The 16,224-nt window shown below is 55.6% G+C and overlaps 1 protein-coding gene across 6 annotated transcripts in view; it reads left to right on the plus strand.

Annotated features, from left to right (window-relative positions):
* The window catches only part of CPNE5 (copine 5), a 90,940-nt gene extending 79,978 nt beyond the window's left edge, over positions 1-10,962 (plus strand). For 4 of the 6 annotated variants that reach the window (XM_036916171.2, XM_036916172.2, XM_057494352.1 and 1 more), the window contains 7 exons: positions 3,780-3,826; positions 5,435-5,616; positions 6,421-6,548; positions 6,787-6,889; positions 7,569-7,626; positions 8,049-8,122; positions 9,276-10,962. In XM_036916171.2, the coding sequence (XP_036772066.1) occupies positions 3,780-3,826; positions 5,435-5,616; positions 6,421-6,548; positions 6,787-6,889; positions 7,569-7,626; positions 8,049-8,122; positions 9,276-9,494 (811 nt within the window). In that variant the 3' untranslated portion in view covers positions 9,495-10,962. Of the gene's footprint in view, position 1; positions 1,978-3,779; positions 3,827-5,434; positions 5,617-6,420; positions 6,549-6,786; positions 6,890-7,568; positions 7,627-8,048; positions 8,123-8,578; positions 9,155-9,275 lie in introns of those variants that run through there. The other 2 variants (XM_057494354.1, XM_057494351.1) reach the window with 2 other exon arrangements.
* The last annotated feature ends 5,262 nt before the right edge of the window (positions 10,963-16,224 follow it).

The raw sequence follows: 16,224 nt of genomic DNA on the forward strand, positions 1-16,224 counted from the left end.
GCAGCCTGGTTTCTTTGGCCTCAGGGAGAGGGATGGGGCCCCACGCATCAACAGGAGCAGCTCTGGCCCCATGTGGGCCTCTCTGAGGCCCTGGGTGAAGCCTGTGATCCTGGACTCTGAGCAGACTCCCAGTGTCCAGCCCAGACAACTCACCCAGAGTCCTGCACACCCCTGGAGGCCGAGCTGCTGCAGAGAGTGCTCCTGAGCCACAGGGGCCAGCCATGTGGATATGAGACCTGGAGGTGGTTGGGACTCCATGAGAAGGAGAGCCAAAGGCTTAGGGAGGTGGAAAGAGCCCTGGACTAGGAGTCAGGAGGCCCAGGCCCTAGGTCCCTCTTTGCCATGCATTTGCTGGACTACTTTGGGCAGGTCCCCATCCCTCCCTGGCATCAGCCCCCGTCTCTGTACACAAAGAGATTGGAGTTAGGTGAGTTCTAAGTTCCTTCCTGCTCTGAGCTTCTGACACCCCTGGTCCATCTGGCAGGCAGTGATTATCCTGCCGAGAGTCATCAGGAACTTGTAAGGGGCAGGAAGGACTGTGGGATGTGCCACGGGATTGTTTTAGGGCCAGCAGGTAGTCAAATATGAGTTTAAGGAACAGAAAGAACCAGTTGGCATCCAGGCCAAGGAGGGCAGAGAAACCTGGAGGCTCCAGCCAACAGCTCATGGAAGGAGAGCCTGACTCCCAGGTGAGGTCCTGCCCAGCCAGCTCCCTGCCAGAACAGGTGGCACGTCAGGGTGTGGGTAGCCGAGAGCCCACAGGTGCAGGCAGGTGAATGGCTACACCTATCTGGAAGGAAGCAAGCAGGGCAGCTGCCAAAGTCTCATCCCAGCCAAGCGGGCACTTGCTGCCTGGTTCTCCAGGGCAGAGGGAAAAGTCAGGCCCTGGGAAGCCACACACACACTCTCCCATGACACTGTGCCCAGCTGCCTGGAAGCTGCAGTCTCAAGGTGGCAAGCTCCTTGTACCCACTGAGCAGTCACCCAGAGGCCTCCCTGGCCCTCCCTACCCTCCTCTGAGCCTACTCCAGACCCTGCCCTTTCTCCTTTCCCCGATCAAAACTGCTCGGCTCTCTATCCCATTTAGCAACCACTCCATACATTCCATAGCACCTGGTAATTTTCAAACAGTCCTCATCCTATTCAGCCTTCCCATTTGCATAGTGCCCCCAGTTTGCAGAACACAGGGCAGGGTAAGGAGGATGATCCCCATTTTAACTTGCCTGAGGCTGCATGCCTAGCCAGTGGCAGGGTTCCTTCTGCACCGCATGCTACATTTCTTCCATAGGAATGAGTAATCCTGGCCCTGCGTGCCTCACAGCTACCACGTAGGGTGTGATGCAGATGGAAACTGATGTGTTAAAGGGCTGAGCGCTGCAATGTGTCATAGAGAAGGCGCCTTCTGCGGTTCCAGATACTGGGCAAGTTAGCATGCAGGTGCCAGCCCTAGCCCTCCACACTGTGAGACAGCTGGCTCCAGGGAGCGAGGGTCGGCCTGCATGTCCAGAAAGGCACGGATGGAGGCATTTGTCCTGGGCTCTTCTCCTGCTGGCCTCCCTCCCCAACCCACCTGGACCAGGAGGAAGGGTTTGGGCACCTCTGCCTCCACTTCAGAGATGGAGCTAGCTGCTTAGCAGCCTGCCTTCTGCCCTGCTCTGCCTTTAGTCATGAGAGGTGAGCCTGCAGGGAGTAACTCCCGCAATAGTCTCTGCTTTCCAGTCCCTTCCTTTCCTGAGTTGTTTCAGAACCCAGAGCAGGGGAAGACTAATTAAGGAGTAAGGTCTGCCTCAACCTTCACCCTTTAATTGGAAGAGCCAGGCTGACAGTGTCCCTCCGTTGTAGCCCCACAGGCCAGAACCAGCCTCCCAAGGTGGCCCTGGGAGTAGGGCACTTACCCTCCCAATGTCTCCCTTTCTCCAACAAAGACACAATCTGTATGTTTCATACTGAGAGAGAACAACAAAAAGCAGATGAAAGGTAGGTTAACTACTATAACAAATAATCCCCCTACCTCAAGCCTTAATAAAAATAAAGCCTTACTTTTCATTCAGGGTGGCAGGGCTTGGGGGAGATGCTCCACATAGTCATTCAGGGACCCATGCTCTTGCTGTCTTGTGGCTCCTCCTTCCTCAGAGCTTAGAGTCCATTGGATACTCTGCCCCCAGGCACCTGACAGGGGGAAGAGTGTGGGAAGGATATTCTCTGGTCAGCAGACTGTGACTTGGGTCTCCTGCTCACCATGTCCTTTATCCTTCCTGGTGATGAAGATTCTGTGAACAGCAGGTCAGCTGTGGTCAGGTGGCATGAGGGCTATGGTTTATGATAAGGACATCGCTATTGAATGCAGGTGAGATGAGCCCTGCCTCGTCTTACATCATCCCTAGACTCAACTTGGAACCACCAGAATTGAGTTTCCCAAAGTGTGATCCCGAACCCCCTCAGAATCCCTGGGTGATGGGGCCCCATCTCAGGCCAACTGAATTGGCATTCCTGGGAGTGGGGCCCTTGCATCTTTTTATTTTTATATAAGCTTCCCTGGTGACTGTACATTCTGCAGTGTGAGAACCACAAGACTAAATTTTATTAGGGGCTCATGTCTTACCAGCTTTGTTCTGTTGGCATCTGTCATAGAATGTAAACTGCCAAACCTTCAGAAGGTTTCAATCCTGAATCTGAATCCTCAAAACCTAACTTTTTATTGTGGAAAAATTCCAAAACACTTGACCAATCTTGTTCCATGCACTCTCCCGTTCATCCAGTTATTCTGAAGCAAATCACAGACATCATATCTCATCTCCCAAATACTTCAAATATAAGGACTCTCTCTTTGTAAAAAATATACTAGGCCACAATACCATAAGCACACCTAAAAATTGAACAGTTCCTTAAGACCAAGTATCTAGTTGGTGTTCAAATTTCCCCAGTTGCCTTAAATTGTTTTTAAATTGGCTTGTTTGAATCAGAAATCTAGGGAAGATCCAAATATTGTAATTGGTTGAATTGTCTCTTAACTCCCTTTTCACCTATTGGTTCTTCCCAGCACCTGAAAGATGTGCTAAACAGATTCCTGCAGCCCACCAAGTGATTCTGATTCAGTAGGTCTGCAGAGGGCCTGAGACTCCTCACAAGTTCCCCATGATCATGATGCTGCTGGTCCAAGGCCTCTCTTCAGTAGTGGTCCTACAGAACCTCCCATAGACTGGAATTTACTGGCTGCATTCTCCATGGTGCCATTACCATGTTCTGCCCCCTGTATTTCCTGCAAAGAGCTGGTAGATAGCTCTGGAAGCTCAATCAGATTCATGTCTGATTTTTTGGCAAGACAACTTCATGGGTAGTGTTTTTCATTCTTCTCTCAGTACATGCATGATATCTATTTGTCTCTCTTATTTGTCAACTAAGTTTGAACCCTGAATCTAATCCCACGTCTGCATCAGAAATACAATGAGACACTACCTCTACCTCACTAGCTTCAGGTGGGATCAGGGGCAGGGTTTGGGGAGGAAATAAGTAATAACCATGTACCCACACAGAACACGATCATCTTCACAGAGCTTTCACACTGCCTAACTCTTGATGTTCACAACAATCCTTTGGGAGAGGGTGTGGCTGGCATTGTCCCAGTTTCCCAGAGCTGGTGGAGATGTGCAACTTTACATTCCTGGCAAGCAGGGGAGCTAGGGTGGAAGCTGGGTTTCTCACTCTGTCCCGCACAGTTCACCCTCCCCAGGTAACTGTCCTCTGTCCGGGTGACTCCCCTGCTGTTCTCCCTCTTCTAGGACCCAGATCAACTTCACGGTGGCCATTGATTTCACAGCCTCCAACGGTGAGTGAGGGATGGGCAGGGGAGCTGGAAGTGGGAAGAGGGGAGGGCTTTTCAGGGGTGTGGTAGTTGGCCCCAGCTGGGAGCCAGGTCTCCTATCCTCTGTCCTCATTCTCACCGAGAAGGAGTTACTCAGGCCTGGAGAACTGAAGATACAACCAAGCTGGCAAAGGTATGCCCTGACTGGACCAGGGTCATCAGCACGTCTGGGCTCTGGGCCTGCATATCCTGAGCCACTGCCTCGCCCTGGGGGGCACTCGGTCTCCCTGAGGCAGCAGGGCCTTGGAGCCCATGTGTTTTCTCACAGGATCCAATCCCACATCCTCTGTGCAGTCCAACTTGGAGGCTGGAGGGGAGAACTGGGGTCAAGGTGGTCCTCAGAGAGGAAAGACTACAGCCTAGCACCCCCTTGCTGTGGCTGCCCCAGCCTCCTCACCTCCTCTGACCTCCAGAGTTGGGCTGTGACTGTCACCAGGAGCAATCAATGCCAAACTGTTGGAAACATCACAGCCTTCCTTGGAGTGTGGACCCCCATTAGTGGGGCTCAGTGCTCATTTTTGTGCCAGTCAGAGGTGCCTGGGCTTTGTGTGCCTCTGGTGTGTCCCCACAGGACTGTAAACCCTAGCGGCACAGAGAGGCAGGGTGTCAGGACTGGGAGGGGCCGTAGCAATAACAGCGACGAGGAGAGTTGAAATTGTAACTGTTTACTCCTCACAATAGCCCTTGAGGTGGGGGTCATTATTATCCCCACTCCACAGATGAGGAGACTGAGGCTGAGGGGGCTAAGGAGCTTAGCCAAGGGCACACAGCTAGCAGGAGGTAGAGACAGGATTGGTACCCTGGCAGTCTGTGCTGTACTGCCTCTCATTAATAAACAAATAAGTAAAATATGGACAAGATTAGTGGTGACAGTGGCTGTGGAGAGAAATCAAGCCAGGAAGGATAGGGAGCATCGGGGGGTGGCTGTAATTCCCAATGGGGTTCAGGGAAGACCACCTTGAGAGTGTGAATTTGAGTAGAGACCCAGAGGGATGAGGGAGCAAGCTGTGCGTACATCTGCAGAAAAGTGTGCAAGAGCAGAGGAAACAGCCCCTGCTAAGGGCCTGAGGTGGGAATGGTGAGAGGCTGGGACTGGGTGAGTGACAGGGAGGGTGGAAGGGTCTGAGGAGAGAGGTACCTGGAGGCCAGGTCAGGAGGGGCCTTGTGAGCCCTTAGAAGGACTTTGGGTTTAATTCGAGGTGAGATGAGAGTGTTGGAGCCTTCTGAGCTGAGAAGAGGTGTGATCCAGCTGCCTGGGGGTCTGGCAGGCTCACCTTGGCTGGTGTGCTGAGCACGGGCTGTAGGCACAAGGGAGCAGGGAGATCAGTTAGGAGGCCGCTGCAGTCCTACCAGCTGGAGGATCTGATTTCACGGAGTGGGGGATAGGTAGGTGAGATTCTGATTTTGGATATATTTTGAAGGTTTAGCAACCAGGATTTGCTAAGGGATTTAATGTGCAGTAAGAAAGAAAGTCAAGAATAAATAAAATTAGGGGTGCCTTTGGACACCCCCTTCTGCACCCAGGGTGGCTTGGAGTGTCCACGTGTAAATGTTGTGTGTCCTGTGTCACAGGGAACCCCTCGCAGTCCACGTCCCTGCACTACATGAGCCCCTACCAGCTGAACGCCTATGCGCTGGCGCTGACCGCCGTCGGGGAGGTCATCCAGCACTACGACAGCGACAAGATGTTCCCTGCCCTCGGCTTTGGGGCCAAGCTGCCCCCTGACGGCAGGGTGTCTCACGAGTTCCCACTGGTAGGAGGTCCCAGGAGGAAGTGCTGAAGGCTGACGAGGCTGGGGCTGTGGTGACAGCCTGGGGTGGGGGCCATCTCCCATCCTCCCTAGGGACTGAAGGAGCCTTTGTGGGGGGTAGGCTCCCTGCTGTGTGTAGGGGGCTTGTATCTGGGCCTCCAGAAACCCACTCCACACCTTGCTCACCCACACACCCCCTCTTGAAACCACCCACAGTGGGCTCTAGCCTCCTTTTGCCAACCCCTGTGGAGGTAGAGTGGAGATCTGGCTGAAATGCCCAGGCACCAGAAATTAGGATAAAGGAGTGTGGGTTGGATATGGGCAACTGTAGGTAATTCCAAGAACCCCATGAGTTGGTGCTGAGATGGGGGCCCCATGCAGATAACTCCTCAGGCCATCTCCTCTCGCTCCCTCCCCTCAGCTGAGGACACTCAGTCACTCACAACCAACATCTTGCACATGGCTGTGGAGTGCCAGGCACTGTGCTGGGCACAGGACATGGGAGGATGGGTCGCCACCTGCCCGTCCAGAGCTGCTCAGACCCTGCATATCGGTGTGGCGCGTTTGCTCGAGGTTCCAGGAGGGAAGCAGCGGGGGCTCCCAGGCGGGCCCCTCTGAGCAGGCTCAAGGAATGGGGCAAGGAGCCGGCCTGGACGCAGCTCATCCTGAGCATGCGGTGCCCTTCTGTGTGGGCCCTGACCCCCCCACCAGAGAAGAATCTAGGAGAGCCCAGGCCCGCTGGGCTCCCCACCGTGGCGCTGCCCCCACTTCCTTCCTGGGCTCAGCCTCCCTATCCTCTGCCCCCAGAATGGCAACCAGGAGAACCCCTCGTGCTGTGGCATCGATGGCATCCTGGAGGCCTACCACCACAGCCTGCGCACTGTGCAGCTTTATGGCCCCACCAACTTCGCCCCAGTGGTCACCCATGTGGCCAGGTGAGCGCCAGGGTCACTAGAGGGCTCCCCACCCCCACAGCTCACAGTCTGTGTCCACACCTCCTGTCCTCAGGAAAGCCAGAGGGAGCGTCTCTTCCTGTTGACTCACCTTTTAGGGAGCCCTGACTCTCAAGTGATGCCCCTCCCATCAAAGAACTGGCCCCACCCAAAGTGTTAAGGGTCCTTGTTGGAGGGGGGGACATGGAGGACAGCAGTCCTGAGCCCCCTCCCGCCCTAGGAACGCGGCTGCGGTGCAGGACGGCTCCCAGTACTCGGTGCTGCTCATCATCACAGACGGCGTCATCTCGGACATGGCGCAGACCAAGGAGGCCATTGTCAACGTGAGTAGGGGTGGGAGGCAGAGAGCTGGCGCAGCGGGAGAGGGAAGCGCTGGTGCGTGCTTCCCCTCTGCCCTCCCTCTTCAGGACCACGCCTGGCTTCTCGGTGCACCTGGAGGGCGGGCTGAGGGGCTTGAGGGGTGGGGGGGCGAGGGACCCGGCTGGTGAGCTCTGAGCCCACCTCACAGCCACACTGGGTGGTTCACTCCCTCCAGAGGCCTGGGGCTCCCTTACAAACCAGTCTCTCGGACTGCTGCCCGAGACCCCAGCCCAGCCTGGCGGCAGAGGAGACAGGAGACCCAGGGTGGCAGTCTCCCGGTGGAGGGGCCCTGGCCCTAGCGGGCCCTCCCTCCAGGTCTACACAAACATGCCCCGCATGATGGAGGCCCAGGGGCAGAAAGGGGATGGGGGTGTCTGCAGAAGCAGACCTGTGACCCTGCCTCCTCTGCCTCTTCCTCTGGTGCCCCACCTCGGTTTCCCTTGCTCTGTACCCCTGGCTGCCTCTATCCCTCCACTTTTTTGTGTTCCTTTGTGTCCCCATCCTTCTCTTTTCCGTTTGTTCCCTGTCCTCTTGCCTTTCTTTTTTTGACCTACCCCTTTCTGTCTCTACTCATCATCTCCCTTTTCTTTCCACTGGCCCTCGGCTGGGTCCAACCCCTGCCACCTCCCATGCCATCTCCAGGCTGCCAAACTGCCCATGTCAATCATCATCATTGGTGTTGGCCAGGCGGAGTTCGACGGTGAGTCCCCACCCCCCAGGCTTTTCCCCTGAGGCCTGAGGCCCTTGGGAGTGCCCCTTCCCACCAGAGTGAGAGCTCACACCCGGATGTGTGTGCCTGGGTGAGCAGGCGGGGCGCAAGGGCGCGTTTGTTTGCCCAGGGAGGAGTGCACACCCCACCCCACACCCCAAGGCCGCGGCAGCTGCCAGTCACCCCGCCCTCAGCCCTGGAAGCCTGGGGAGGGCCGAGGAGCCCAGCGCCCAGCTAGCAGTCAGACGCTCACCTGTTTGGGCCCCTCCTGTCTCCTGGCCTCGGTCTCCTCATCTCTCATGTGGGGGTCTGGTCTGACAGTCTCTGCCCTGGACTGGCCTGGGAATAAAGGACAAGTCCACTGTCCTGCCAGGTCTAACCCCCGCACCTGCGTATGTCTCCTCCCCACACAGCCATGGTGGAGCTGGATGGTGATGACGTGCGGATCTCCTCCCGGGGGAAGTTGGCCGAGCGGGACATTGTCCAGGTGAAGCCCTGACTTTGCCTGCTGCATGTAAAGTGCCAGGGCCTTTCTAGCAAACCCCTCACGTGCCCTTCTGGGGGCTATTCTGGAAAGGGCACCAGGAGGAAGGCACTGGGAGCCCAGAGTGGCCCGTCCACCAGAGAAGGGAACGGGAGTAGTCCTTGGGTCACACTTGTCTCTGGGCTGGACCCCTCTCTGCCATGTCTGAGACCCACCCCTAACATTATGCCCGACCAGAATGCTCTGCCAAGCCCTCCCTGAGCCCCAGGCCTCCACAGTCTCCTGCTGAACACAAACACCTGATTACTCGTACCTTCTGCTGCTTTCTGCCGTGCTGCCTCCCCAGGGAGAGGGCAAACCCCGTGAAGGTCGGGGAGGCGTCTTCAGCACGGCTGCAGCCCTCTCGCAGAACGGGCGCGGCTTGACTAACTGGATCAATGCCTTAACATCTCTGTGTAGGATGGCAAATGTAATGGACAGACAGGCCTCTGTCCTCGGGCAGTCCCTGTCCAGTCCAGTCATAGCACGCACCTCAGTAAGCACAGGCCCCCTGACTCTCCTGAAGACTGAGCCCCTAGGGCTCTGCAGGTTTGGAATAAAAGGCTGACATTCTCCTACCCCTGGATTTTAAAAAATTGGGGTAGGGAAGGGAATCCTACCAAGTGTGGAGACCAAAGATAGGCTAGAAACAGATCAAGGGTGATCTGAGAGATGGGGCCTGTGTATGCAAAGGCACTCGGTGTGGGGGGACACCCCCAGGAGCAAGCCAGAAGGGCCTGACTTCAGGTGTTGTCCCAGAGAGGAAAGGGGAGAAGCAGGGCCACAGAGACAAGAGGGCTGTGCTGGAGAGCTGGCAGGAGACCAGGAGGACCCGTTTTCCAGAAGCCAGGGGATTCATTCAGCATGTCCTGAGCATCTGCTAAGTGCCTGTGTTTGGTGCCAAGACTTCAGAGACTAAGGAGTCTTGTTAAGTGGTTCATCCTGGCACAGAATAGGTGCTCAGTAAGTATTTGTTGAGTGAATGAAAGAATAGCAATGATGACCCTCAGAGAATTTGCTATGGAGGGGTGGGGTTGGGGGAAGTGGCCGAGGCGGGGGGTCGCAGGCCTGGGGTCCAGCGGGAGACCTCACCTAACCCTGCCTTCCTGCTGGCCAGTTCGTGCCCTTCAGGGACTACGTGGACCGTACGGGCAACCACGTGCTGAGCATGGCGCGCCTGGCCCGTGATGTGCTGGCTGAGATCCCTGACCAGCTAGTGTCCTACATGAAGGCACAGGGCATCCGCCCACAGCCCCCACCAGCGGCCCCGGAGCGCTCGCCCCCGCAGTCCCCAGCCCGCACGCCCCCTGCCTCCCCGCTGCACACGCACATCTGAGCCAGGCCTTCCGCAGGCAGGGGGCTGGGGTGCGGGGAGGCTGGTAGAAGGGTAGGCAGGGTCCCCAGGCCCTCCTGCAGTCTGCCTCACCCAGCCTTTGGAACGTGTGCCTGGGAGGCCAGCAGGGGCCAGGGCCTCTGGAGACTGCTCCCCAGTTTCCTGGCCTCACTTGAGGCCCAAACCCAGGTGGTGGAGGTGGGGTTCTGGACTTCTGCTCTTCTCTTCTTCCCCTAACATCTGGTTCTTGCCCAGCCAGGGAGGTGTTAATAATCAGGGTGATTGGGGTCCCTCTCAGCCCACCTGGGAGATCCCGTATGTGGCTCTGGAGCTTGGGCTGGGCCTCCCTCCCCTTGACCTCTTCTCCTTCCCCTCCTCCTTTGGTGTCTACTTTAACACCCGGTCCCTGCCCCCCACTCTGGTATCTGTTCTGTCCCTAGTTCCACTGAATCCCGTGAGGCTGATGGGTTTGCAGTAACGCCAAAACATGTGACCCAGGGACACTCACACGCAATGGGGGCCCTGCAGACCCCTGAAGGGGAGGCTGTGAGGGTGCACTGTTGGCCACACGACGGGCTAGGAATGGAGGCTTCACAGGCACCGAGACCTTTTTTGTGACTCTTGAGCCCAGTGTGGCGCAGGTTCTAGACACACAGATCCCAGGCCTCTCCCTGGTATGGGCCCACAGGAACCTGCACAGTTGCCTCCTGGCACCAGGCATCCCCTCCTGCCGCAGAGCTGCTCAGGGTCCTTAGTGCCCCCTCATCTGCTGCCTGCCTGGAGGCCGGGGCAAGGAGCAGCCCAGCTCCAGTCCTCCCATTCTGGCCCTCTGTCCCACAGGAACAGGAGACACTCCCTCTGTCCCCCGGGCTCAAGCCCTTCTGCCAGCTCCTGCCTGCTGTGGGAACCCAGATAAGGCCCTTCTGCCTTCTGGGTCTCAGTTTCCACACCTGAAAGGCAAGAGGGTTGACCAGATGGTCCTGGATTTACCTTCAGCTCTGATGTCCTGAGAGTCCATTCATCCTGTGCCCCACTTCCCCCGTCCCACTCCTCACCAGTGCAACCACTCTCCCAGGCCCTCTTGGGTCTTAGGGTCACCCTGTTTCATCCTATCACCCCCAGTTCACCCTCATCCTCTAGTCTTGGGCCCTGGCGTCTGAACCCGAGCCCCTGCCCCTGCTGTGGGAAAGGTGAGAAAGGAGATCTCACCCTGGGCCCACTCAGCTGCCCAGCCTTCACCCACCTGGGGAGCAGGTCCTGCATGCCAGTCCCTCCAGCCGCATGGGTCTTCACAGCCCACTGAACCTCCTGTGCCCGGTGGAGACCAGGCTCCCCCCCGTCTGCTGCCCGACAGCACCTCCCTTCCTGTCATGCATGATGGTGGTGTTTCTATGCTGTCTGGTCCCGTGCCCATCTCTGAGACAGTCTCTGTGTGGAATTTGCCTTAAACTGAAGTAAATTTAGTTCTTTTACTAAAGTTTCTTGTTATCGTTTCTTCTGTGAAAGCACAGATGTCACTGTTTGACAGAGTCCACATTTTTTTTTTCTTCCATTCTTTTGTTAAACAAGGTTAAACATTTTCTGAGCAACTCATTGTGCCAGGTGCTGGGCATGCAGTAGTGAACACAGCTGGCCCTGTCTGCACATGGAGCTCACAATAGATGCATAAATAATGCAGGGAAAAACACAGAAAGCACATATACAAATAGATAAATAACAGGATTTCAGGTGGTAAGAGTAAGGAAGAATCTGAGGCTAGCGAGTGACAGCTATTATTTTAGATGAGGAGGTTAAGAAGGGTGTCTCTGAGGAGATGACAGTTGAAATGGGCCCTAAGGAGATTAGGGAAGGAGACATGCTGATTTCTGAGGCAAGAGGGCTGCAAGTGGAGGGAACAGCACATGCAAAGGCCCTGAGGTAGGAGCCTGCTTAGTGTGTTTGAATGTCTGCAAGGAGGCCCGTGTTGTTGGAGCTGCATTAATGAGGGGAGAATAGAATGGGGTCAGGAAAGTGAAGAGTCCAGAATGCAAAGGGCCTTATAGGCCATGGTGAGGCCTTCAGCATTACTCTGAGTGAAACAAGGAGCCATTGCAGAGGTGAGAGAACACGAGCAGATTGTTCTCTTGAACAAGTGGGTCGTTTTATTGCATTTGGCCACTCATCCATTCATCTCTCAACAAGTATTTCCTGAGCGTTAGTGCCAGGCTCTCTCAGGTTTGGAGACACTGATTCATACACAGTTGCACCCTCCCCCTGCTCTGGAGCAATGAGCAAGACAATCCTATACCCTTGGGGTACCCATGCCAAGCCTCTGGGAGGGGCCAGGGTCTGTGGGCACCAAAGGGGTACTCCTGGAGCAGCCTGGACATGCACAGACTATGTGCCCAGAATGAGCTACCGCTCCTCTGTGTGATAGGACTGGCATCCCGCCTCCTGCAGGATTATAGTGTGGCCAAATGGAGTGACTTGTGGACATGAGCATGTGAAGTGTGTGACATGCACAATAAACACCATTTTCCTCCTTGTCTCTTTCCATCAGAGCCCAGGATCACAGGGAAAGGGGACTCATCCCTTCTCTGGGCACGCTTGCTGTCAAATTAGCCCACCAGGCAGCCATTCCCAATCCTCACATCAAAAGAAACTTGGTACTAATAGTACCGAGTTTGGGACTTGTTTACTGCTATGATCTTACAGCAATTTGAATTGATTCGCAGCTGTCCCTGTAATTAGATGCCCCTCCGACTTGCATTCCGATAGACTTTGAGTGGGAAGTTCCCATCACCAGTGGCCGGTTTGTGGGAAAGCGTTGGGAGGAGATGCCAGTCTGGCAGGCAAATGGAGGCTCAGAGCTGCTGCCGCAGGGCACCCAGAGCATCGTCACTGTGCTTGACACTGTAGCTTCTCTTCTGGATTCTCCTGCAAGGTGTGTTCCATGGAAGGCTAGTTCCCTGGCATGGATTTTGGGAAAATGCTTGCTCTGAGCCCCTCTCAGAGTCCCTGAGAAGCTCTGATAAGCAGCAAAAAGTCCAGTTTGACTTTGTTCAACCCTTTGACCATGGAGTCAGTGTGCTGTGTGTGCATGTGTTGTTCTCTAAAACAATTTGCTGTGACACAATTACCAAGCAGAACATGTTGTCTTGGGAATTTCAGTAGAGACAGTCTCCCTGGTTCCCAGGCCAGCCTAGAAGCTGGAGGCCTGCTCTCGGGAGGCCCAAAGGAGGGCAGGGAGTTTGGGAGCTTCTTGGGATAGATGGGGTAGGAGAGGTGGAGACCTCCAGCGGCTCTGGAGAGAAGGAAGGGGCCCTTACCGCAGCCAGGTGGGAAGAGAAACCACAGAGAAGAAGGGAGGTGTTCAGAAATTCACAGGCCAGACTCATCGCTCCACGGTTAACTTTGTGTTCCCTTTTGGGCTGAGAGGTGTGACAGAGCTGGGGGAGAGCAAGCCGAGAGGGAGAGGCAGCTGAGAGGCTCTTCTGGGCTGTGAGCCCTCGCCCTGGCTGCAGCTGCACCCCCCCCCCACTTAATCCCCAGGCCTTCAGGATTTAGGACCCCAGGCTGCAAGCACCCAGACCATTCCTCTACCTACACCTCTGCTCTGGGGGCCCCTTGACCATCCTCCTGTCCACTCACTCAAGTGCCCCTGAACTAATAAAAATATACTGATAATAGTAATAATAGTAGTAACCAAGACTCATATGCACTTTCTAAGCACTTTGTATTTGTTAACCAAGTTTATCTTCATAAACTGTGAAGAAGGTATTATTATCCCATTTTCCAGTTGAGGGAACAGGAACATAGAGGCTAAGGAACTTCTTCACAGTCATATAACTAGAAAGTAGTAGAGCCTATAGGTGTCTGAGCCCCAAGGTGGAATGCGAGCATCGACCTAGTGCCATTTCTTTGCTGTGTTGCTTTTGCTCGGCCACCTGCCCTCTCTGGATAGTAGTCTCCACACCAGTGAAATGGAAGGTATGGGCTCTAATATCACTTCAGTCTTCCCATCCCTCTTGAATCTCATCCCTCCATTCAGCCTATGCTCTCAGACCCCCGCCAGACCCAGAGGCCTCCTGGGGCCCTGTCATAGCCAGGCTGTACACGGCCCATGACCATACCAGCGCCTCTCACACCTCTGGGATGCCGGGCTGCCATGGGCCTACAAAAGAGGTCCCTGAGCCCTGCCTGGAAGGAGCAGGAAAGGTAGAAGCAGAGGAGGGGGCTGACAGCACAACTGGAGTAGGCCAGGATGGTGAGGTCTGTGTGCCACGAAAGCCACTGGTGTGGCAGACAGGCCCCCCATGGCTGCCACATAACCTAGCACAGAGCAGGGTCCCCACATTAGGATAAAGACTTCTAGCAGTATAAGCATAAGCCCTGTGTTCTGGTGCTCCTGAAAGCTCTCCCCATGGGGCCACGAGGCTGTGCCCACAGGAGCCAGCCCACGTGACCGAAAGAGCAGCCCAGCCCCGGCACACAAGGCAGAGAGGCCAGGGCTCCAAGCAGGGAGAAATAGCAGGAGGGCTGAGCAGGGCTTGGGAGCAAGAGGCAGGCCCAGGCTCCTGCTGCCTCCTGCTTCCACTACCACTCGCCGGGACAGCCGGTGGGGCGATGAGGCAGTGAGGCCCAGGAACCGCGTGGCCCCACAGAGCAGCAGGCAGGTACCCCAGCCCGCGGGGAGAGCTGTGTCAGGCTGGACGACTGCCACGTGGCACACAGAGGAGCTGTGGCCACCATGCCATAGAAGGTGCAGAACATGGTGGCATTGCTGGTGGCCTGGCTGGTGGTGCAGATGGTGGGGCCCAGCCACCAGTCATGCTGCAGGAAGCTCAGCCCCAACACAGGTACCACGCAGGCCAGGAAGAGCAGGTCGGACGATGTGATGTTTGCCACGGGGCTGTGGTCAGGGCAAAGAGAGGGCAGGCGGTGCCTGTGCCCCAACCCACCACCAGCAGCAGGAGCCTGTTGGCCAGCAGCCCACCAGCAGGATGAGACCGCAGACCCCAGCAAAGACGCGCTGTAGCAGTCCCCTCGGGTGTGGCCGTGAGCCCGGTGGTGAATGTGGCATTGGGTTCCAGCCTGGACTCCATTCTCCAGCTCCAAACATACAATGACAGTGTAGAAACCAGCCTGAGGCCTGCCTCCCTCTTTCCCTATTGAGCCCCTCTTCGCAGAGTGGGTGCCCTTGGCATGCATCAGCCCCTTTAGGCCCCACAAAAACCTGGTGGAACAGGCCCCATCAACGCCCTGAATTCAGATCCTAACTGCTCCTTGGCAGCACCATGACCTTGGGAAAGTTACTAATGCTTCTCTACTTCAGTTTCCTCAGCTGTAAAGAAGGGAGGAAATAAAACAGATGCCAACAGTAACTGTCACCAAAGGGCAAGACTGGTAGTTTTCATTTTCTTCTTTTTATTTCTAATATTTCTGTAGGGAGTACCAATTGAATCTGATAAATAAATGTGTGTATTTTTTTATTTCATTTTATTTTTTTTTAAACAAAACCTTGCCCTGCCTGTGAAACAGGCAATCTTAATTTGAGGTTAAAGTAAGAAAGAGGATATATGCAAGGGCTTTGAGAAGATGCATGAGCTACCAGTGGTTCCCAGGCCTGTCTGTGCCTTGGGAGGACCTGAGGAGTCTCAAAAATACTAGTACATGGCCCCACCCCCAGGGGGATTTAGTCGGTTTGGGCTTTGGCATTTTTGGAAGATCCCAGATGACTCTAAGGGGCAGACCAGCTTGGGAAGCACTGCCCTCTATGACTGTGCTGAGCTGGTCACCTGGCACGTGGTGGGGAGCCCCAGCCCAGCTGTCAGATCTTCCTCTTCACCTCTACTCCATCCCACATGCTGAGGACACGGGGATCCCCCCAAGGGAGAGGACTCAGGCTAGGAGATGGGCTCTAGACATCCCCCAGGGGCTGATGCCTCCACCTGCCACCCGCAAGTCAGGCCAGGACCCCCCAGCTTCTGTGGGGTGAGTCTGCCCATTAACTCAATAAATAGTAATAACCAAAAAATAGAACAAATACATTAATAAATAAATATTTCCTGAGTGCTTACCCTGAGCCAGGTACTGGGGATCCAGCAACAAACAGGAGAGCCGAGCAGGATCCTGATTCTAGTTGTTTCCTCCTACACCAGGAGTGGGGGCGGGACAGCCCCTCTCTAGCCGGCTCAGAGGCAGAGCTAGGGGGTCGCCTGAGCCCCTCCTGCAGAGCCCTGCGTGGGAGAGTTGTTTGGTCTCTGGCATCCCTTGGCAGCAACTTGCCTGAAGGCAGCTGAGAAGAGCCCCGGGCAGGGGACCTCCGTGAACTCTGCTGCCAGCACCCCTCCAAGGGGACCACAGGGGAGGAGGAGCTTCAGGAGCAGCCCAGGACCCTGACCGCGCGGGATGCGTGCTGTCCTTGGGCCTCCCTTTCACGGTTGTGATTGCCCGTTTATTTCTTCCACCTGGCCCAGGCCAGCCTGCCAATGACAAGACTGGAGAAGAGGGGAGGAGAAGGGAGAGGAAGAGAAGGGGTGGAGAAATGAGGGACCCGGACCCCTGCTCCACCTAAGTGTCTATATCTTCCTGTAAGAAGCCGCACAACTTCCCAGTTAAGCTTGTGGGGCTGGAGCCTGGGCTCAGAGCCCCACTCCACCACTTGCTAGCTGTGTGGCTGCAGAGAGGTGAATCCTCTATGCCTCACTTTCCTCATTTGTAAAATGGGTATAATTAACAGGCCAATCTCACA

Source organism: Manis pentadactyla, chromosome 16 (assembly GCF_030020395.1).
Source record: "Manis pentadactyla isolate mManPen7 chromosome 16, mManPen7.hap1, whole genome shotgun sequence".
Lineage (NCBI taxonomy): Eukaryota > Metazoa > Chordata > Mammalia > Pholidota > Manidae > Manis > Manis pentadactyla.